The 23654-nt window shown below is 35.3% G+C and overlaps 2 protein-coding genes across 6 annotated transcripts; both read left to right on the top strand.

The window, feature by feature from the left end:
* The first annotated feature begins 107 nt into the window (after positions 1 to 107).
* Positions 108 to 2828, top strand: LOC144703243 (uncharacterized). The gene is made up of 3 exons (XM_078575368.1): positions 108 to 488; positions 1011 to 1065; positions 2541 to 2828. The coding sequence occupies exons 1-3, from the start codon at positions 173 to 175 to the stop codon at positions 2689 to 2691; spliced, it is 522 nt and encodes a 173-aa protein (XP_078431494.1). The 5' UTR covers positions 108 to 172; the 3' UTR covers positions 2692 to 2828.
* Positions 2829 to 18717: 15889 nt separating this feature from the next.
* LOC144703316 (uncharacterized) lies at positions 18718 to 23089 on the top strand. Of its 5 annotated transcripts, none has more exons than XM_078575467.1 (7): positions 18718 to 18862; positions 19534 to 19666; positions 20350 to 20432; positions 21404 to 21490; positions 21570 to 21718; positions 22562 to 22693; positions 22768 to 23089. In XM_078575467.1, the coding sequence occupies exons 2-7, from the start codon at positions 19537 to 19539 to the stop codon at positions 22955 to 22957; spliced, it is 771 nt and encodes a 256-aa protein (XP_078431593.1). In that variant the 5' UTR covers positions 18718 to 18862; positions 19534 to 19536; the 3' UTR covers positions 22958 to 23089. The 5 variants fall into 5 exon arrangements, with proteins under 5 accessions (XP_078431593.1, XP_078431595.1, XP_078431594.1 ...); XM_078575469.1 differs by having other exon boundaries at positions 18727 to 18862; positions 19562 to 19666; XM_078575468.1 differs by lacking the exon at positions 18718 to 18862 and adding an exon at positions 18958 to 19107.
* The last annotated feature ends 565 nt before the right edge of the window (positions 23090 to 23654 follow it).

Raw genomic sequence — 23654 nt, 5'->3', positions numbered from 1 at the left:
ATGGGCCACTATTTTTCCCCCAAATTCTTGGCAAATCTGGCCCACTTATCTTGTTGTTGTTCATCATCATCTCTCTCCTGTCACTATAAATACGACCAAGGAAGATTCCTGATCCTTCATTCAGCGGTGAAAATTTTCAAGGAGCGGAGGAAGATCGATCGGTGGAGAAACGATGCTGGCGATGGGGGGGGGGAGGAGATCGATGGTCAGGCTGCTGGAGCTGGGAAGAAGCTCTTCGATTGGAGCCCAGAATTGTGGAATTTGGCGCAGGGAGTACCACGAGAGGGTCGTCGATCATTACAACAACCCTCGGAACGTCGGATCGTTCGACAAGAATGATCCGACGGTCGGGACGGGGCTGGTGGGCGCCCCCGCTTGCGGAGACGTGATGAAGCTCCAGATCAAGGTCGACGAAAGCACGGGGAAGATTGTCGATGCTTGTTTCAAGACCTTCGGCTGCGGCTCTGCCATTGCCTCCTCTTCTGTTGGTACGGATGTTAGGACACGGTCTTGTTTTTTTTTTAATTTTTATCGAGGGTTTTGCTGTCATTCGTGACGGGTTGTTTTTGGATTTTCGTTATTGCTTACCTTCCCTGGTATAATTCATTTTTTTCAATTATTCAATAACTATCTCTAGCAACAGTTCACCCTTTTATCGTCTTCTCTACGGTGAAGGATTCTGGTTCTTTCTTTCATTGATTTATTGCGTGGTTAAGCTTGTTTATCTGTCTCTGCAGAAACTATGTTTTTTTTCTTGCCATTCGAAGTATTGTTTAGATTATATTATGTTAGTTTTTTGTTTGTGTTATCTTCTGCAGCGACGGATTGAGTTGTTTATTCGTTTAGTTTTCGTTAAGGGTTGTCTCTAGGGTAAAAGATGCTGTTTTTTCCTTTGCTTTATTTCTTATTAAGACTTGTTTAACTGTCTCTATAAATTTTTTTTCTTTTTATCCATTCTAAATACTACGCAAAGTATTTTCTGTTTGTTTATTGTTTTTTGTCTCTTGCAGCCACAGAATGGGTGAAAGGAAAGCAGATGGAAGATGTGTTATCCATTAAAAATACGTGAGATTACCCTTCCCTTACAGATTTTTTTCTCATTGCTCAGTTTTGCCAGCTGAATCCTTTCTCTAAAATGATGATACGTTATGCTATCAGAAACCTGAATATAACTGTTTCATGGGATGGAAAATAATCGAAAGTGGAATCTTTGTTGTGGAAAACTCTTTTCGTTTGCCTTGTGTAATCCTCATTTTTTTATTAGAGCTGACTACTGTAAACGTTATAACCTAATGATAATGGATCGTAAACATTTCATTTAATGGGGAGTATTAGTTCATGGTCATACAAGATTTGTTCATAACCTCTGAAAAAGGATTACAGTCTTCCGTGGGACTCCCATGTTTTCTTGTAGTTCATATGTTATATGATTCTTCGCAACCAGTTATCAAACCTTGCTGTGGCATACTATTTCTGAATTCATCTTTTATTTACCCATAACTTTTGCTTCCGGGATGAGTACAGACTAAATAAGTTTTCAGAGTAAAAGAAATAAGTTTGCTAGATCGGATATGAAGAGTAGGAAACTCCAAAGCGAAGCATGCGAGATGGGATCGATTTGTAATGGGTAACATCCCGGGAACTTCTTTGGAAGAAGTCCCATGGGACAACTGAATACCAATATCAATTCGCTTTTGTAAAGTTCTGGGACAACTGAATACCAAGGAACATAGAAAATAGTTTTTCAAAAAGGAAAATCATTGATGTAAAAGAGGCCATTTTTCTAGATCAATTTTCTAGAATACAATCTCTTGACTCTTCTGCGGCTTGACCTAAAAAGCATTTATGGAGCCATTATTTCTAATGGCTGGTCAATTTTTCCAATAAATTCTGTTCTATGATTCTGAGATAGCTTCAATATTTTTTCTACCGTAATCTGTTTGGGACCCTTAAACTAGTAGCCAATAATCAATCCTTGTCGGGGCAATTTTGTTTAACTTTTGCCACCAGAAACAGAAAAAAGAAAAATTTCCGGAATAATTGAAATTCTTACATCTGAACATCCATGAAAGCAGAAAATGTCATCTTTTATTCAAGAGCATTGAATCTGGGAATTGTTTCTCGCTCAGCTCTTCAAACAGTTGACCTTATCAACTTAGTGATATACTTGTTAGCGATTATTTCTTACTCCTGGGTCAATTTTTTTCCGATATTTTGTGCTCCTATCAGGGACGTCTGAATATTTTCTCTCTCGTGTAACTTTTATGAGAATCTTAAACATGTGCTCCGTATTTCTAATACCGTTTCTGACTTCATCTTTTCATCTTTTAAACCGAAAAGAGGAAGAAATATATTTACAGGATTTGCAAATTTTTGCATCTAACAGTTCCTGGACCCAGAAAATGTTTTTTTTTTTCTATTTTAAGGTATTGAATCCGGGAACTATGTATCCCTCACCTCTTAATCCGCTTGACATTCATTTGGAAATTAATTATAATGCTTGGCTCAATTTCTCTAAGATATTATGTGCTATATTTCAGGGACATTGCAAAACATCTCTCACTACCTCCAGTGAAACTGCACTGTAGTATGCTGGCAGAGGATGCGATCAAGGCTGCTATAAAAGATTACGAGACGAAGAAATCAAAACAAAACGGGGATTCTGCTGGTGCTGTTGCTGAATCAGGTTAAATGAATGTATATTTTGTTCGAAGAGATAACCGTATGTCGTCTATGCTAATCATAAGGGCCTTGTGAACTTTGCACAATTATGTTTAAACTTTTTGTGGCCGTCTATTAAGGTGATATTGTTTTATTGGTTTTTTTAATGGTGGATTCATTACATAATTACTGTTCCAAGTTTAGGGTATTGACTGTTTTGATTAGCTATGGTCATGGCTTTTAGGTTCTGCTGGTTGCCTTTGGCTAAAGTATTGGAAAATGAAACTTCTTTTAGTGATTTGAAATCGACTTAAGCCATAGTATCCATGATAATTGCATGATTTATTGAGAATTTCATTAATTGTTTTTTAATAAAATGCAGTTTCTCCATTATTCATTCTGATTTTTTCTACCATAATAGCTGTCTTCTTTTATTTCTCATTTATAGCTTGTTTTCTTCATGTATGTCTAAAGAAAAAAAATTAGTCGTTAAGAGTATTTTATAAAATTTCTGTAGAATAGGCAATATTGATAAAATAAGAGGATTTCATCTTCAGTTAAGAGAATCAAGAGTCCTCGTTCTGATTCAACAAGCAATATTGATGGCCTTGTATAAGTTAATTATTGTCGCATAAATTATTTTCACATAAATGCTGCTGGATGGCTTTATAGTTTTGTTTTCTTTTCAGACAACTATGATTTATGTTTTAGTTATATACATGGGTTAACCTAATAATATAAGAGTACTAACCTCCGTCAATCCGAAGTATACAAATCATGAGGTCAAACTTGGCATCCATGATATGAATTGGTGGCCAGTTAAGGCTTTGCAAGGCACGTTTTCATGAAAATATGTCAAATGATCATCCATGGTATTGATTATGTAAGAATGAATATTCACTCAGAATATTGGTGGAAGACCATCGCTTTAATGCAATAATGATATAATATTTTCAATTCAAAATTTAGGTATAAGATGAGATAATCTAGACAGGGTTGAATGCAATACTCATTAAATACTTTTGACTCTTTCATGTGACACATTTGTTGTAAACTTTTATTCAATCTTTGCTGCGTCTGCCCCAAAACGCATCTATTAAAGTGAATTGATGAAGATCAAATTGTATTAAAGCATGAATAGACTTATTCAAGCACTCCTAAGACAAGGAAATTATTTTGTACCATTCAAATATTTGGAAAGCCTTTGCTGGACCAAAAAATATAGTGATTTCATGGAGGAAGGCATTCTTGCTATATATATTTGATGATTAGACAACAGAATTCTGGCCACAAGTCCTAGAAAAACACAAATTAAAGTGATTATAGAAACAAGAGAAGAGGCCTCGGTAACGTTTTTGAGCAAATCTTGAAAACAAAGAACAGTTAAGAGTCAATTGACTTAGGCAAGGGGTTAAAGTTTGGTGTAGAACAAATTCTTTGACTTAATTGGATCAATTTGAATTACCTAATTTGTCTTATATATCTATCTAAGCTATAGAGATCAGCATGATCTATTTTCTGTAGTTCTTGGATATTCAATTTGACATCCAAGAGAAATAAATCTAGTTAGGTGATATATAAGGCAAAGGTGATGCTAAAATTCCTACGGCTTTAAGATAATCCATAATCATGTCTTTGATATCATCATTTCCTAAGAATGTAACTCTTATTTTGCCCTATCAAGAGTCTATGCCAAAAAAACATTATCCCTTTTAATAAGGTAATAACATAATCGAAATAGTTTAAAAACAAACTTATTACATTATAAAGGTCGCCTCCATGACTCCCCACACAAGGTTTCCCCTGCTGAGTGTAAATTATCCACCTTATATTCCTTTATACTTGACGGGCTTTATTTTGATGCATATCCAAAGGAATTAGTTTTGACATAGCCTAGAGCTAATTTTTCAATTTTAGTGAAAAATATGAAGGAAAGAATTCCAAACACTATCACTATAGATCTCAATCTTCACTATTTCAAGAAATTAAAATTTAAGATGTCTAAATATTAATCCAATATCATTTTCAAAATTTTATTTATACAGTAATTTATATTAGATTAATTCAATGTGAATAATTTTAGGTTAAAAATTAAATTTCACTATTCAATCCATTTAAATAATATATCAATGATTTTAAAAAAGGTTACATCTCTATTGAATTATCCTCATATCAATCTCTTTTAATTTATGATTCGGTTAAATATGATATAATTTCAATCAACTGAGTATGAATTTCTAAAATATATCTCTGTAAACTAAAATCTCAATGACCAAAATCATTATTTTTTGATTCAATCAAATTTCTAGTTTTTGTTGAAATCCTATAATCCTCAATCCAATATAAATATACTGACTCTCACTAGTTAGAAACATAACTCTCTCAATCATATTCTTCAATCTTTCACAATTCAAATAGTTAATAAACCCTTAAGGCATTCAGTAAATGTCCAATATAAAACAGTCTATGTCTTATCTTGTCCCATTCTCTCTTATCAAGAATATCTTAATCAATTTATCTCAACTTGAACCCAGTAGTACTTTCTCAAACTCCATATAGTGTCTCCTTTATCAAGCTGGATAACCAAAGCAATTGATATCAATATATGATAATTCATTTTGCCACATTTTATTTACCTATGCCTTTAAATTGTATTTATTTAGATTTTGAATTACATAATTTTATGTTTATATAAATAAATATTTCTGTGGTGATGAATCAAATAAGTAGATACCAATTCAATGTCTCGTTAATTGATTTTGCACCCAAATTTTGGTGTGACACATCTTCCAAATTTTGTTCAATTATTGTCTTGATAGGTTGTAGGAAGAACTTTGTCATTATTTACTTGAACAAATATCAATTTTATCCAATTTTGAAGGCTAGGAACTGTCTTTCAATCACGCCAATCATATAATTAGGGAGGTTATTACACGTTGCCAAGAGGCTCAGGCCATTCGTGTTAAACTTGTATAAAAGTATACATTTTGGATCAACCCACCATTCCTATTTATCAAATATACTATGAAAAAGGGGATGGAAATATATGTGGCCAGCAGGGCAATCACACATTCCGCATCTTGTTTCATGTTCATTAATAAAAGATATTCATTAGAGTGCACATGTGATGCTTATAACAAAGTCCATGAATACATGATCGGACTTAGTGAATTATGATGATATCGTAATACAGAGATGACTAGTCTTTAAGCATGTGTTCTAAATATTCCTATTTGAACGATACATGAGAAAGACATTGAAGTATCCGGATAGAATAGCACTATCTAGACTCACTCATATGATGAGTATGGCCGGTCTTGGAAAGCCATTAGTGTGGAGACAATAAGGATAGATAGCAGGTGCTCTTTAGTGGAAAGAGTGCACTAAATTAATATGTACTATTCCCTGAATGGTATTATACCGAACTGTCAATCAAGTGTTGTGTAAGTGGTCCTTACACCTAAGACACCAAAGACGTCTTGTGGACAGACGGTTGTACTTTAACTATGGCCAACAAGTCTCTAATCATGTGATTCTAAATGGTCTTAGTTCGGGTACATCAAGAAGTTCACAAAGATGATTAAGTGGTCAAGATGGGATTGTCCACCCTAGGTATAAGAGGTGACAGCTCAAAGAAAACAATGTGATGAAGTCCTTGGCCAAGGCAGTGAAATATTGGAGAAGAGTTCTCCGATGATTTTCTAATGCATCAGTACTAACTTGGATAACCGATTAGGGTTTGACAGTTGACCATACCCTAAGTCATCCAAGGAGCGTCAAGTGGATGAGGGACTATACGTACATGGTAACGGATGACAAACAGGTCCCATGAGTGAGTCGATACACACTCATTTGTATCTTCTAGAACACGAGGTATAGCTTGGCACCCCACGTGTTGGAGACTCGACCTATCAATTGGGTTAAATCGATCCAACATTAATTAATCTATATGATGATATAGTTAATTAATTTGGAAGGCCAATAAAGGTTATTGGGTCATTGGAGTCATTAACTAGACTGATACATGGCCTAAAGGGTCACACACAAATGGTCTTTTGAACGTCGGAAGATATACTTAACTTTTGTGGGTTTTTATGAAAAATACCCACTTAGCATAAATAGGGGAAGGCCCTGAATCAAATTCACCCACGCCAGAATTGTTCATGGGGCTTTTCACCTTCTTCTCCCTTCTCCCCACAACCCCTCTCCATCTCTGTTGTGATTGGGACGATGTAACGACGATGATAGAGATTGAACGGGACTTGTCAACGAGGAGGAGGAGATTTGACATGTCGAGGATCACGTGGATACATCTAGAGCTGCACACTTGAGCAACTCGACTCGCCTCGCTCTGGGATCGAAGAAATCACGGATGCGATCCGTGCAAAGGTACTTCATTTCAATGAATTTATAGATGCCATTACGATTTCACAAAAGTCTTCTGCTGCATGTCGTTATGATTTGTTCATCCATATCTAAGCCTCTAGAACCCAACAAAAGGCCCATGGTAATTTGAGATTATCTAATAGTTTTACGCAGTTGGGAAACATAAAAAGTGGAATAATCTTAGTAGATGCTGGTAAATCTATTTTATATGGGATGAGTCTCCTTTTCTGTATTATTTTGTAATGACAAAATAAATTAGTGAGCGTTTCTATGATATCCTTTCGGCCAAGGACCTCATGTGATGAGTTTGAATTTTGAAACTATAGATTATCTCACCCTCATTGAATTTCAGGACACATACATGTTTATAAGATTGTAATTTCATATTTTTTCCATTGGCTGTATGTAATTTCAATTGGGATAGAACTAGGCCCCTTTCTCATAAGAGATTACGTATATAATCCAAATAAGTTGCTGGTGATTTTTAATAGAAAGCAGAAGGCGGATCCCTTCCATATAATTCCTGAAAGGTTTCATCTTTATTGAAGAATGATACGATCTAGTATAACTGAATTTTGCCTAAAAAAGCCACTTTACCAACTGTTTTGGACATTCTAAAAAAACATTGTACATAGAATTCAAGTACTTGTTAGCAATTTCAATTTTACCATCAGTTTCTAGGTTGAAATGAGTCTCAATAAGTTACCCCAGAGCTTGTGAAATTCTTTCAAGAATGAGCTGAACAATTCACTTCTGTAATATGAAATAATTTATGGTGAAAAATGAACTAATGACCCCTAAGAATTCTCTTCTTTAGCTCCGAAAATACTCACCTGGTTGACCAGAAAAAGGAATAAAATTTTACAGACTTATAGAATTTCAATCAAATGTAATTTTCAGGATAATAATACATCAGCACCAAAAGTATTTCAATAGACAATAATTTGAATATCCAATCAAGCATTACACTATATTTCAATTATGAGAGCCAAAAGAATAAGTATAGATTTATTACCTAATGATTCTTTGATCAAATCTCTTGTTAATCATCCCACAAGTTGCCTAATAGTTTTTTTTCTCTACAGTTTTGTAATGTTCTCGTTTGTTCTCCTGTAGCATCGTCAATTCCAGATTATATGAATTTTCTGAGTGCTATAAATAGCTCTTTTGATCAATAAAGTATATAAAAATAATAACCAACAATCTCAAAAGTATGATATTCAGGAGAATGTATATGACTGTGTGAATCTATGGTCACAAGATTGTTCTCCTTGAAACTTCTTCAATCACAAATTACATATTAAAAGTCTAAGGCCTGTTGATTTATATGGATTTTATTAATAACTCCTTTTTCTAATAAAAATTCCAAAAATATTTGCAAGAAATCTCTGAAGTATGATCACTAGACTAAAGTTTGTGACAATGCAAAATCTGAGGCACAACAATTTTCTCCTTAAAACTTCTTAAAACTGCACCAAAACTATGATTCCAAGTCCTTTGGATCTAGGAAGATGTTACCTACAACGTAATGTAGAAAAATTACAAAAAAATAGGCTGCAAAGTTCTGCAACAGTTAGATCTGATGTTTTCTCTTTGTAGTGCAATTTTTTGCCACGAAAGAGGAGGTGAAATAAATTAATTTTAAAATATTAACATGTATGTGATTTTCCAAAAAAATTAAAATGTTCCTATGTGATTTTAAAAAGTGAAATGGGAAAATATTAATTTTAAAAAGTCATGTGGATTTTATTGTGATACCGGAGATATTGTTAAAGATAATAGGGATGATACTTATTGGAAATTTATGCCAGAGGTTGTTGAGTCTCTGATAATTTCTTTTTAGCTTCAATTTCATTTTTTAAAAATTGGTATGCTCAATAAACAAATGATATTTTGGTCGCTCAATGATAAATCTTCCCTAGTATGTGATAGAGAATTAGCTACTAGAATATTTTTGGGACTTATACTTATTTTCGATATCCACATACGGTACTGATCTGGGATTTTCTTTTAATCATTAATGAAGCCCAAAGTGAACTGCTTGTTATGTACAACAGAAAATAGTGCTTGGATTTTGATAAGTCCAAATTTGGGGTGGTTTAATGTTGTTGTTTCAATTTAGACTTAGCCAACAATATTTATGAAACATTTCACTTAAATACTCTATAGTTAAAATAGGGAAAGTAAGGAATCAATCCACAGATAGGCAGAAATTTAATTTCAGAAATTTTATAAAGCTTTAGAATGAAATAAATTAGTTTAAAACTGAGAAATATAATTTCTGGGATTTTTTGGGGATTTTTGGGTAATTTATAAAATTTTCTAGGATTTAAGTTGAAGCAGATATTCAGAGAATCACACTAAAATATTTTATAGTAATTTTATTAAGTTTAATTAACACCAAAATAGGAAATATATATTTTTAGATTTTTCTGGAATTAAGTTCACATAAAAAACCACTAGAAATAATAATTATGATAATTAGAGAATTTTTTAGATTTTTTAAAAAATCCAAAACAACTAGAAGTTGATCATAATAGTTGATGGATATTATGTGGCTGTCAAGCCAATCATACTTCCATGTTTATTTAAGTTCATTTAATAAAATATTTGTATCAATTATTATTCTGTGTGATGTTTATAATGAAGTCCATGAATATGTGGAATGACTTATTGAATTATGTTGAGATCATAATACAGTTATCACTAGTCTTCAAACATGTATTATAAATATTCCTATTCGAGGGATAGTCGAGATGGAGATTAAACTATTCGGATAGAATAGCACTAGCTGATCCTACTTATACGATAAGTATAGATGATCTTGTAGCTATTAGTGTGGCGACACTAAGGACAGATGGTGGGTGCTCTTTGGAGAAAGATTTAATGAATTGATCCCTATGAATCCCTGAATGGTATTATACCTAAATGTCAATCAGATTGATTCAAGTCACGGTTGTATAAGTGATCCACTAACCTGAGACACCAAGGACATCTCGTGAGTAGACGACAATATTTTGACTACGACTTACGAGCCTCTAATCATGGGATTCAAATAAGTTATAGATCAGATATAGTAAAAAGCTTACGGAGATGATTGAGTGGTCAAGACGGACCATCCGCCCTTAGTATAAGAGGAGATTGACTCAAGGAAGATGATGCCGAAAACTCCCTTGCCAGGGTACTGAGGATATTGGAGAAGGCATTCTCCAATGATCCCTTTTATGCATCAGTATTAATCGAATGAGAAATTAGGGTTTGACGATAAACCATACCCTAAGTCATTTGAGAGTATCGCGCGGATGATGGATTATACATATACGGTAACCTAAGACGGTAAAGGTTCCATGGGAGAGTTCGAGACTACTCGGTATCTTCTAGTGCACAAGGTGTAGCTTGGCACCTCATGGGCTGGAAACTTAACCTATCGATTGGGTTAAATCGATCCCTATTTAATTAATCTATATGTTGATATAGTTAATTAATAAGGTTGGTCAATAAATGTTATTGGGCCATTAAAATTATTAACTAGAACGATACATGGCCTAGAGGGTCACAGGCACAAGGTCATAAGGGCATTGGTGGATATATTTTACTTTCGAGGGTTTTTGAGAAAAACCTTAAGTGAAATATAAAGAGGGAAAGGGATCTCATTTGGAGCACCCATGCAAGCCTAATTTGAGAGCCACTCCCGTTCTCCATTCTCTTCTCCACTCATCCAAGGAAGAGTGTCTTGATGGTGAGGAGATCTTCTAGATTTTCAAGAAGAGTTGAAGAAGAAGACGTGGAGATCCAAGCGCCAAGTGATCGCGTGGATACTTCTAGAGTCCAGATGCGTGAACGGCTTCAGAACAATCTCAAAGTGGCAAAGTCAAGGGTGGAACAAGTTCCCCAAAAGGTACTTTCAATTTTTGTTTCTAAAGATCGATTGAGAATCGATTGACCACGCTTCCGCATCCATAGAAACGTTATTTCCTTGGACGAACCAAAGCATTGAACCCCCCCCCCCCCCCGCTCTCTCAGGCTGTTGCAAACAGCCTCCCACTAGCGGTGTCGATGGCCAAGGGCGAGGGTGGACAAAAATGCCCCTTGCCATCTGATCCCCTTCATCTAGGTCCAAAGATTACAATTAAATCTCAGTCGTGGACCCGGATAAGTTCGCTGTACCCCTCTTGCCCCATTAGCATGCCACATCAGTTGCCTCGTCAGCTATCTGCCTTGTGATTTGTCCACCGAGGGGTCCCCCGTCCGCATCAGCCGTGTCAGCCAATAGGATCCCTTGAAAATAAAGAAAATATATTAAAATAAGTTGGGATAGATCTCATCGTATGATATTCTTTAAAAAGATTGGACGAATGAGATCATATCCACCTCTTAAAATAAGCCTGAAAAGACACGGGCTTTGGGCCGAGTTGGCTCAAAGCCCAATCTTAATTGACCTCTTGTTTTATTTAGATCGCGGCCCGTTGGGCTGCGATTACTTAGTGGCCCGGACCGGTGTAAATCTGAAATAGATCATGGGATCTAAATCCCATATTGGAAATGTTTAAAAAGTTCGGTACTATATAAATATGGAAATTCTTTGCTGTTAACTTAAAATGCCATACCTCTCCTTTGTACTGCGGACATGGATCTTCCGTGGGCCTGACTAGGCCTATGTGTTTTCCTTGTGTGGCCAGTTGGGCTTGCCTCCTTGCTGGTTGTGGGCAGGCTTGAGCACCCTGCGCTTGCCTGCCTATGGCTGGCTTGGGCGCGGATGCGCCTGGTTGGCTCTAGTTGGCTCATAAATCCAATTTTTTATGTATTCTTTCTTTTATTTTCTCTCTTCCTTGAAATATAGATAACGTATTAAATATAAATTATTAAATATATTTTACTAATAAATTCTTAAATATGTTAAACATGTATAAAATGACATTAAAATGCATTTTTTATCACTTGCTCTATTTAGTGCATAAAATGTAAAATTTTTATAAACATTCAAGACAATACACATGAAATGATCCCAAAATGACTTAAAAATGTGTATGATTACATGCCACACTTTGGGTCTAATTTCCTTCTGCCAGACAAGTGCACCGCTGCATGTGTGTGTGACCGGGGGGCAAAGGGGTGCGCTGCACGGTAGCACGCATCACCCCACTTTAGTGGTGACGGATGGGAAAAACGGATTTTGAAGTGTGAAAAAAATGATTTTTTTGTGATTTTCAAGCGGGACGAAGTGGAGAATAATGGGGATCTAGAGAGATAATAGGAGAGATAAGGAATAGATCTAGAGAGAGAAATTGGTCAAAATAAAGAGATAGAGAGAGAGAGAAAGTGAAGAAATGATGTAGGGGAAGTTTGGAGTGGAATTTGAAGGTGAAACTGGTTGGGATTTTTTATGAAATTTTTGGAATACAAAATAGAAGTATGGATGAAGGTTTAGAAAGAAAAAAAAATGATTATAGAGAGTTAAACAAGGAAAACAGGTTTTTAGAGTAAAGTGATGGAATCAAAAGGGAAATGGATAGAGAATGATGAGAAAATAGAAATCTAAGTTCCTATTATCTTAACGTAAGTCTATTGAGCCCTCAATGCTTCCTCTCAAGTCTGAATCCTTATATTTGCCAAGATCAGGTGTTTTTTCAATTCAAACAAGAGATGAGATTGAATGAAAACTTCAACAAACTTACATCAAGTAGGTTCAACATACTAGATTCTGAAATATGCCTTGTCCTGTTGTACAACCACTTGCTAGAGTATTTCCAGAATGAGTTAAAATTAGGGGGGGGAATGGGCAGTTCAGGACGCCCATTCTCCTCTAATTGTTCTTTTGAAGGCCCACAACACCATTTGACCATCTTAGATCCATTTCCGTTGTCAATGAGCTTCCAAAGAATTCTATAGCTCATTAAGAGTTGCCTTTTTTTCATTCTTGTAAATTTCTGCACAAGTGGAACTATAAAGTATTCATCAGTAATAAGACTGCTTGACTTCAAAGAAGTCAAACAAGTTAGTTAAAAATAGCCATAATGTGCATAAATTGGAATTTATAGCTGATGCATAAATATTCAGTCAATCCAAATAGTAAAATTAAAATTTCAATAATAATTAAACAAAATTCATATAAAATGAATGAAAATAACTATGCATTTACCATGTTATCAGTTTTATGTATTGACCTGAAGACAGCCACCAGTTATCTGTCATAAGAAAATTAGAGTGAGCCCTTCTTGATAGCACCTTGTTTAAACAAGCAATGAGGTGAGCATCTTGAGCTAAAACTACTTTATTTCCAAAGCGTGACATCTCCAATAGCTTGAGTACCTGTTCAGTAGCCATTTGCATCATCATATATTTTAACAGAGAAGATTTCAGATATCAGGATGGATTCATCATTCTATTGAAGGTGGCCGATGCTGGTTGATGACATCAAATATGTAGTGATAAATATGTCATTTTATGATTTATACTACTAGTTATATCAAGAATATATAAAAAGCTATGACTTATTCATGTTAGAAATTAAATTAACACAATTTTTAATTGGTCCTAATTAATGGGATTTAATGATTTATGAACTAACCCAACTTGATTTCCTTAAATCAAGTTGTTAATTTTTCTCATGATTTCCTTGGATTTTCTTTTATAATAAGTCTCAGGTTATTTAAATATTAATGATGGAGAACAGAGGAACCTACAGCACAATGAATCTGAGTATGGAGTGGGCCCAATCGGAATCCCAAAAGGAGCTTAAGTCCAGTCAAAGGAGAGGCCTATTTTTAAGGAGAAATTCAAGTGGGTGTGATAATCTCAATTTTATGGATTTTATTTGTCGTTGGTAATTTACTCAATAAAAATATATTTTACCGCACTAAAAAATACTTAGTTAATGATGAGTACGGGTCGTCTCCACTGGGAACGATGATTAAGGAATCAATTTAATATGATAGTGATAACACACAAATTCAATGGTAAAATGATATAAATATGTGTTATCTGGGGGTATTAAAGTGATCTAGATGCATATTCTCATATGGAATTATGATTTATCTGCATTAGAACCACTTATTGAGCACTAAATAAAAAAGAAGTTAATTTGGTGAGTATATGATTTTTATGATTTTCTTTGGGTATTCTTCTTGGACTTTTTGTTATCAGAATATATTTATATAGTTGTCAAAAGGCTTATTTGGGTCTAAATATTTTGGATGATAGATTTCAGCAGGAGATTGGATGATTTTGGAGGGATGAATTCGGAGAAAGAAAGCCAAAACGAGCACGGAACACGAGGAGGCGGAGGAGAGAGAAAATGGTAAAATGGGGAGACAGCCCACTTCAAACCCTCAGATCTCTCAACTCCACCTTAGATCACGCTCAAATTCTGATTGTGAGTTTTTCACTTCATCTACTTTCAATCCATTGGTGGAAATTACCAGAAAACCTCTAGAACTTGTAATGAAGAGACGACCAAGGGCGAAAGGGGAAGTGACTTTACCCTTTCACCCAAGGTACTTAAACCCTTTTTTCTTTTCTCTTCGCCCATTCTAGAGTTTCCACCCATAGCTGAGAAGACGGAGGAGGAAGTTCTTGGATCAAACAAGGTTCTGAGTTTATTTCATTGTATTTTCTGGTCTTGATTTCTAGATTGTATTCTTCTAAATCGCCTTGGCTTGGGTGAAATGTTCTAGCCCTTCCTAGGAATCGATCTGATTTTGCTTGAGATGAATATTGAGCCCTGAAAACAAAAATGAACTAAAAATTAGATAGATTTCATTTCCTTCTAGTTTAAAAATTAAACAGCTCCTAAAAACTCTTGAGAAAATTGAATCAGCTCCTATATAGATTATCATTCCCACTTACATTATCTTAGTCCCTACTCTATTTTTGATATCTTGACCTTGATTTCAAGATCAAGAAGCCTAAATAGATATCTCACAAATACAATCCTAATTTCTTTTTCCCTATCCTGAGGTTCTTGATCTTCTTGACAAGATCAAGAAATCCAGATAGGAATCACTCATCCTATTATCTCCTATATATTCCTCTCCCAAATTCAGCTCAAAATCCACTAATCAGATTGAACATCTCATTACCTCCTAAGCCTCTCTTGGACGATCCCGGATATTCACACTATACATATAAGTATTGGTGTAAATTTATAAATTGAATTGCATAATCTGAATTGTACAATGACAGTAATTAAGGCATCTTAATCACCCAAAAATTCAGTTTATCAGATAGTGATGATCAATGAGAGAATAGATGAAGACGAGAGTAGAGGATATGAGCTAGTGATATCGAGTAATACAATATATGTTAATTTAACAACAAATAACTGAACATGAAGAGTACGATGATGGCGAGTGTGTGAACGATGGTAGTGGCTGAATGTAGAACGGTGTGATGGAGAGGATAGAGAGACAAGATAAGAGAATCTAAATGGGTAAAATGTGAGCAAAAATACGATAAAAAACACTAATTAAGTGAATTATGATGTCGGGAAAGAAACAACGTAAGGCAAAAACACTTACCTTGGATCCTTACGTTCTGCCACGATCACGGAAATTTACGAGTGCCTGTAAGTTCCTCCTCTTCTCTAATGCTTCTCCCCACACACCCACGACACCAACAACACACTTGATGGATCTCAAAACTCACTATCTTTCAATCTGCCCATACAAGTAGGAAACAAGTTTAAGATGAATTTCATGATGATCCAGGACTCTATTTATAGATCAGAGGGTATGGATGGAAAGAGGAGGGAAAGTTGAAGCAAAGCTGAATATTTCAGCTCAGTCAGATTTGTAGATGAAAAGTAATGGCCGTTTGAAGTTGAGCCAATCCTAGCCCTTGATTTCCTTCTCTTTCCTCGTCAACATCCTCATTTTCTGTGTCCATTAAGAAGTCAAAGCACTTGAGACTTTGTGTGTTTTGTATTCTGTAGGGGGCCTTTTCGTATTCTGCACTATGTGTAACTGAAGAAAGGACAAAGAAAAACAAAAGAAAAAGCATAAAAAACTTTTTTCAAGGCTGATGTGGCGTCACATCAACACGCAACGCTACCCTCTTTCTTCTTTCTTATTTTTTTTCTTTAGTTTTAAATGAGTGCACACGAGCATGCCACGTCACCCTAGGCAAAAAAAACATAAAAAATGTGTTAGTCATTAGTGCAATCATCGCTTCGCGAATCACGAAGCGATGATTGCCTGGTTAATGATTGGCTGGCGCCAATCATCATCGGGCGCTATGTTTCGTTTACACATGGCGGCGCCAATAAAAAATCCAAAAAGACTTTAAAAATTCATATTAAATAAAATAAAAGCCCAAAAAATATGTATAAATATATATAGATATATCGACTTAGAAAAATCATATGATTCCAAATTTAATGTCAAAAAATTCCAGAAAAATCATATTATGTTCCCAAAATATATTCTTTTAGAATCTATTGTCATAAAATTCCCAAAAAAATACAAAAAATGTAAAAAATTTAGAATTTAATTCTAAAAATAGATTTAATCATTTTAAGATTGATAACATGTAAATATGAGTGATCTAATGCAAATAGACATGTAAATATGATCATATTAATGTACTCAATATGCATGTTGTCAGGGTGGTTGGTGTTTCTTTCTCATAAAGGGGGCATGAAACTAAATGGCCAAATTGCCAAATCCTGGCCACACATTCTAGGTGTCTTATATTGAGAGTCTTTATTTATGATCCTTATTTATACCCCTTTTCTCCCACATTATAATCATCCCTGAACTTTTTTCCGAAGCTCTGTTTTTGACAGCCTTGAGTGTTCTAGTGTTTATTGGATCCACTCTGTTTGAGTGTCAGGTTGAGTGAAGAAGGGAATCAGACCATCAAGCTTGGAGGAAACTAAGAATAGTGCATCCTTGGCCCGAAAATAGTGACACCAAAGGTTCATGCATTCTCGGAGGTTCCTGCCTTCCACACTCAATTTTTATGTCTTTGATTATTGCAGGATGTGATAATCAAGACCCAGGCTTTCCAACGCTGAAACGGTGCCACAAAATTCATCTTACAGCTCAAGTTATTGCATTTTTACTGAACCAAAAAACTGGTGATCTGCCACATATTTTCGGTGCCGCCAATTCAATTCTCGGATGGTTAGGAGGGAAGCCCTACTGCCCTCTGTTAAAAAATACTGCAAGCTATTTTCAGTAGTTATTATTTGATTTATAAACATTATAATATTGAAATAAAATTTCTCAAAAATATCTTTGAAGTTATTATGAACATAATTTATGTTTTTTTTCATTTTATTTTCTTAAAAAACAAGAAAACTATTGCTTCTCTTAGAACTAGTTTTTATTTTTATATAAAAACTATAAATATATAATCACATGGAAAAATATTCAAATTGATTTCTAGCTCTTTGTGGTTTGACCCTTACTCAAATATATACTTAGTAAGGAAACATTATGAATTTGTCGTTTAATCCAGGAATTAACGTAGACATATACTCTTCTAATAGCTCATCACCAGTACCAGATATTAAATATAAGATATTCAGTGATGGATATCTGATTTATATATGTCGTAGTAATCAAAGAATTTAGGACATTACTCTCACATCGACAACATTTAAAATATTAATATGTGGATATCATAAATTTTTGATAGAAAATTTTTGGAATCCCACACTGCATGTTAGTAGATGTTCTTACCTCATAGCGGCTGCCTGGGAGGCAAGTCGTAGAACCCATTTGATCATTTGAGAGATAAAAAGAGGGAGTATCTTACCTAAGTTATTATTATTTGTTGTATTCAAGTCCCGGGGGCTAGTGATGCTTAGGTCAAGGGCCAAGTTGGCAGGCCGATCAAAGTTGTGAGTCAAAACCAATTGTGGAAACTTTAGGTTAATAATAGCCTATAAAATTCATATGGCTATAACATAGATAATACTTTGTGTCCTAATATTATGAACATGTATTAAGAATAAAACGTGGGATATCGGAAATCCTTTATTAGCATACGGTATCTGATACCAGCATTAAAAAATTAAAATGCAAGCAGCTGCCGATAGCAGAATTAATATTGATTTCAGATATTGGTACTTTAGCAATTGAAACCCATTGTTGGAATTTGAAATGACAATTACTACCTCCAAAATACCCATAGGACATAGACTTGTGTGTGCAAGTATCCATGTACATGCGGAAGGCACAAAGTTCATATGGATGCCAAAACATGCTCATGAAATGCATGTGATGATGTGCACTATGAACATAACAAAATACAAATAAAATGAAAATTTCTTGATTTTAAAATATTTATTTATTATGTTTATTACACTAGTTCATAAATTAAAGGGAGTAAAACAATAATCTTCTAATAGTTAATTACTAATTATTACATGTATTACCATAATTGATAAATGATCCACGCTAATTATTATGTTTCAATCGAGTATCATTCACTATGCACGTCACACGAGAACGATGTTGTGCACGTGCCTTGCACTCATTTCATTCGTGCATTTTGAAAGCTGTAATTCAAAGTATACATAAACTAATTTCTCATCATTTTAATTTTTCAAGCGTTGGATTTTCAATACACAAAAGAAAATGAAGGAAACCAGAATATAAAGAGATATAATTCTTTAATATAAGTCAAAACATTATTAATTTTTAAATGAGAAATGAACGAGTTGAGCGCTGAGTCAACTCGGACAGACGGTACTGCAGTAGCGCGTTCGCAAGGAAGAAATAAGAAGATATCGAGCCCAAAATTGAAGTCAAAATCCAAATTTCAACGCTCTTGTTGCTGTCTATTGTGGAGGTGATTGCGCGATCTCGCGGTGAGTCGTTTTTGCCCAAATTTGGTGCTATCTCAACATCATATGCCGATTTTTTCTTCACAATATCGATTTTTTTGTCGCCTAAACTATCAGCCTCTTATTTCCTTATTAAAGGTCCATGAATCTTTTGCCTACGGTAGAGGTTTGTGGTCTGCTTGAAATCGCGGTTCCTTTTTCGATCGATCGCGGCCTGTTATTTTGCTCCCGCGATGGATTCTGGACTGTCTTTTGCGGTTTAAATAGCGGTATATAACTTCGAGGCTTGTTTATTGCTCGTTTATATCCTGAGAATTCTTGTGCATTGCGTCATTCCGGGCCTTCAGAAAGATCTACAAGTTTTAATTCAGATTATGTTGGAGTTGCCTAATTTTTATGTTGTTTCTGTGATTTCTTTACCAATTTTCTCAAAAATCTCGATCAAGCAGGAGGGATTAATTCGTTAAGATAACGGTGTTAGTATCGCAATGGTACACGAGTTCTCTACCCGATCCTGGTAGCAATTATTGATACTCTTTTGGCATCGTAATTCAAATGGATAACCTAGAAACCAGAATGATACGTTATTCATCCATTCTGATAAAGAAATCAAACCAAGGTTTTTGAGACCAATTTGGTAGACGTGTGAAAACGACTTTTCCCTTTTTTGATTTAGCAGTTGTTGCATTTTTTAGGTTATGGATCAAATTTTCCAAAATGCAGAAAAGTGGATGAGTGATGTGGACAAGTGGATTCGCCAACTGCAGCCTGAGCAACTTTACACAGCTCTTCTGGTGCTCCTTCTTACTGTTATCTTTCTCGTTCTAGGTAAAATGCGTCACTCTGTCTTTTCTTTCAAATGCTTTTTTATTTGATTCCATTTTAAGTTTAAATTTGATCAAAAAGTTTGTAAAAGGTTTTCTTGATTCATTTCAAATGACATGTTTGTCAACCCAGCGAACTGTCACAATTGCAATAAATGAGGGAATATCACACATTGTTTTTTTCTCATTCGCTTCTTTAAGCTGAAATACCATGATCATGTGACATGCTTATCTGAGATTATATAAATGGATCGTCTAAACGTTAACTTAGCTTCTGAACTGTGAACTCTGATTTCTGTTCGCACAGGGTTTTTTGTAGAAACGTTGGACAGTATTTGATACGTGACTAATTCATTATTTGCTATTTTCCCTTCCTTTGTATCTGTTTTAGCCATGCAGTTCCTCGAACTATTTCACTTAAAGGGAATTTATTTAATATTATCGATTCTTTTTAAGCCCTAATAAGTACAATGAAAGCCACCCAATGTGATTTCTTTTTTTTTTCTGATTATTTTTGGAGCATGTTGGGTCTCTTTCCCATTCGTATATTGTAAAAATTAAACTTTTTTAAACTTTCTTTTCCCCCGGTCTCTAATTCGGATATATGGATAGCATTCGTAATGAGGTAGGGTAAAAGTTTGTGTTCGATTGGAGTTCTTGAAATTTCTGACCAGTATGTATTGATAGGTCGCCTTTTTCGCCGTACAAAGTCAAACACAATTGTGCTTGTTGGCCTAAGTGGAAGTGGAAAAACAGTTCTTTTCTACCAGGTGGACTTATCTATATTTTTTGCTTTTTATTTGTCTTTAAACTGCAAACTAACAGGGTCAAGAACTGTGATACTTATTTTAAAGAGGTTAATTATTATTCGATGATATCTAGTTTAACTCGAAGCAGAAGATCATTTAGCCTGTAAGTGTGCGCATGTTGGAATTTGATACGGCCCTCAATCTAGGCTCGTATCGGAAGGGAGTGGAGGACAAGGCGAGGTAGAAATTCCCAGGGTGTAGAGATGAAACAGGAAGGGGTACGAGAGGAGGCCGAGCTGAAGAGGTAGGGATCGGCCGGGGATGGGCCGCCTGAAGACACGGTGAAGCAGAGACGATCGCGAGGACGGGGATTGTGGAGAGAGACGGAGAGTGGAGATAGAGGAGACGAGGGGTAAGGGGAAACACCAAAGATCACTTAAGAACCAAACTCCAAGTCCGCGCCCCCCCCCACCCCCCCCCACTAGAAGGAGGGCTGTGCTATTTAAAGGAACATAAAAGGAGAATATGACGAGAATGCCCTCGACGCGGCCCGTTAAACCTATCAGAATTCAACCATATGTTTATCCTTTCTAGATTTTTATCTAAACGTGTTATACTTTCTTGTTTTAAACTTGTTTGACTCTCTTCTTCTCTGAAAATTTGTATTTTGATAGATTCAATTGGCACACTGCTTTTTTTTGCAAAAAATCTCTTAGCTAAGGCATTTGGATGATCTTTGATATTTTGTACTTCATGTAAAACTTTAAATGAATATCTTATTTTTGTTCTGTTCAGTATATGCCTAATGTTTTAAAATAATTAACCGATAAAATTAGAACATTGATGTTTATATGATATTCATAGTGCTTAGAAAGTCTGTAGAAATTATGTATATTAAAGCGTGCAAACTAAAATCACATAATTCGAATTATAGCCACACTGATTGACAATGTACTTCAATATGAGACCCACGACTTAAATTTTTTGAATAGCTTCGAGATGGATCGCCACACCAAGGAACAGTGACATCAATGGAACCCAATGAGGACTGGTTCGTCCTCCACTCAGAGTCAGAAAAGGTCAAGAACAGTAATAGCTCACTCAACCGATGATGACTTTGTTTTAGTTTATGCTCATGCTGCCCATCCTTTCATGCAGAAGAACAAAATCAAACCAGTTTGTGTTGTCGATGTTCCGGGCCATCCTCGGCTGCGGCCAAAGCTTGATGAGTTCCTGCCTCTAGCGGCTGGTGTTGTCTTTGTGGTGGATTCTTTGGATTTCTTACCAAACTGTCGGGCTGTTGCAGAGTAATCCTTTATCCCCCCCTTTCTGGTTATCACTTATTGTTCATACTTTGATTCTGTCCAATCGTTTTTGAGATGATTTTTCTTCTTATTCTTCTTTGTGGGTATGTCAAACACTTTCTATTATTGTTGGAACTTTTCAATCATCTCCAATACACTTTCTATTGTTTAATTTTTTCGTCAATAATTTTCTACTTCTGTAATTACAAATTGTCTCTGAGATTACTTCTGTTCTTATTTTCTTGTTCTCTGTAATTTAGAACTTCCAATCAACTCCGAGATCATTCTTCTCCTTTCTGGGTATCACAAAATCTTTCTATTGTTGGATCTTTCGAATCGTCTTTAAGATGGTGTTGTCTCTTGATTTTTTGGGTAAATAATTTCGACTTTTGGAATTTTCCAATCACCTCTGACATGTCTTCTCTTCTTATTTTCTGATCATTTATATCTTTTAACTTTCCCATCATTACTGATAAGATTTATCTTCTCCTTCATTCTGGGTATCTCAAACTCTTTCTATTGTTGAACCTTTCTAATCATCTCTGAGATCGCTTGTTTTCTTCCTTTTTTTGGGCATTAATTTCTACTTATGAAAAGTTCCAATCATCTCTGAGATTGCTTCTTTTCTTGCTTTTGAGTATCTCATTGACATCTATATTTTTGGAATAACTTATATCATTTCTATTTCTAAAAATATTTCAAAAAAAAAATTCTATTCCGAGAAATTTCCACTAGTCTAGGAGTCGCTTTCTGTATTTATATCATTTGAATTTTGGGAATATCCAATTACCTCTGAACTGGCTTTTCCTTCCATTTATCTTTTCTTCTCTCTTGATATTGTTTCAGGTACCTTTACGAGATTCTTACCAAGGCCACTGTGGTGAACAAAAGGATTCCCGTTCTTATTCTCTGCAATAAATCCGACAAGGTGACAGCCCACTCGAAGGAGTTCATCAGGAAACAGTTAGAGAAGGAGATGTAAGAACCGGTGCCACGTCATTGGCTCATCCCCCGTTGACTTTTGGGTCTCATCTACATGCCACGTGTTGCAGTGACAAGTTGCGAGCATCGAGAACGGGCGTGTCAGAGGCTGATGTCACCAATGAGGTCAGCCTCGGCACGGAGGGAGAGGCATTCGCATTTGGGCAGTGCCACAACAGGGTATCGCTCGGGGAGGCCTCCGGAATCAAGGGTGAGATCAGCCAACTGGAGCAGTTCATCAGGGAGCATGTACGGCCGTGATGAACCCACAAAGGTAACTGCTGACTTCACCTTTTTGCCCAAAGTTTTTCTCGCAATTTCCATTTTTTTTCTGTGTTTTCTTCATTTTCCAGAATTCTATGCGGAAATTACTATCTTGCCTCTTTTTGACCATATTTTCCGTGGTTCTGGTATTTATTGGTAGTATCTATACTGTGGAAAAGTAGTGTGTGCTCCAAGTGGACCTTTCATCTTGTGACTCTACATTTGGCTTCTGTACAAAGGAAATTGCATTTACTCATTGTTGAACAAGTACCATAATTGGAGTCTATATAAACTTCTTTATCAACTTTTTCTCATTTCTAGAAACTAAGACCATTTCATAGTTCTTTTGAGGTATATTAAAACATGTTGGTGTGCAACATACAAACGTGAAACTTGAGGATTGTGCATAAACTGGCTAAGGATATTAATATCATAAAACATTTCAGTTCTGCGGTGGAGTAAATAGATAAGTTATCTATCAAGCTTGTTAAAGATTCCTGATGAATATTAGGTTTGGTTTCAGACTTACTGGATCGGTAGTTTTTCTCAAATGGAGTGTAAAGAGGTTGAGACTTGAGTTTTCCAGTCGTGTTAAGTAGATCTTAAATATACTTCTGGCGTCACTTAAATTCCCCATAATTTGATCGTTTAAGTATATCCCTAAGAAACATTTAAATTTTTTATATGATATCGA

Source organism: Wolffia australiana, chromosome 5 (genome assembly GCF_029677425.1).
Source record: "Wolffia australiana isolate 7733 chromosome 5, ASM2967742v1".
Classification (NCBI taxonomy): Eukaryota; Viridiplantae; Streptophyta; class Magnoliopsida; order Alismatales; family Araceae; genus Wolffia; species Wolffia australiana.
Note: the sequence above shows the minus strand (reverse complement) of the source record. Positions and strands in the feature narration are given on the sequence as shown.

What these genes read in the sequence shown, in the direction of transcription:
- LOC144703243 (XM_078575368.1), top strand. Translation starts at nt 173, where the DNA reads ATGCTGGCGATGGGGGGGGGGAGGAGATCGATGGTCAGGCTGCTGGAG. An exon ending in CATTGCCTCCTCTTCTGTTG is followed by an intron (nt 489 to 1,010) that starts GTACGGATGTTA and finishes TGTCTCTTGCAG; the next exon opens with CCACAGAATGGGTGAAAGGA. An exon ending in GTGTTATCCATTAAAAATAC is followed by an intron (nt 1,066 to 2,540) that starts GTGAGATTACCC and finishes GCTATATTTCAG; the next exon opens with GGACATTGCAAAACATCTCT.
- LOC144703316 (XM_078575465.1), top strand. Translation starts at nt 18,981, where the DNA reads ATGAATCTTTTGCCTACGGTAGAGGTTTGTGGTCTGCTTGAAATCGCG. An exon ending in TCCACTCAGAGTCAGAAAAG is followed by an intron (nt 21,491 to 21,569) that starts GTCAAGAACAGT and finishes CCTTTCATGCAG; the next exon opens with AAGAACAAAATCAAACCAGT. An exon ending in AAACAGTTAGAGAAGGAGAT is followed by an intron (nt 22,694 to 22,767) that starts GTAAGAACCGGT and finishes CACGTGTTGCAG; the next exon opens with TGACAAGTTGCGAGCATCGA.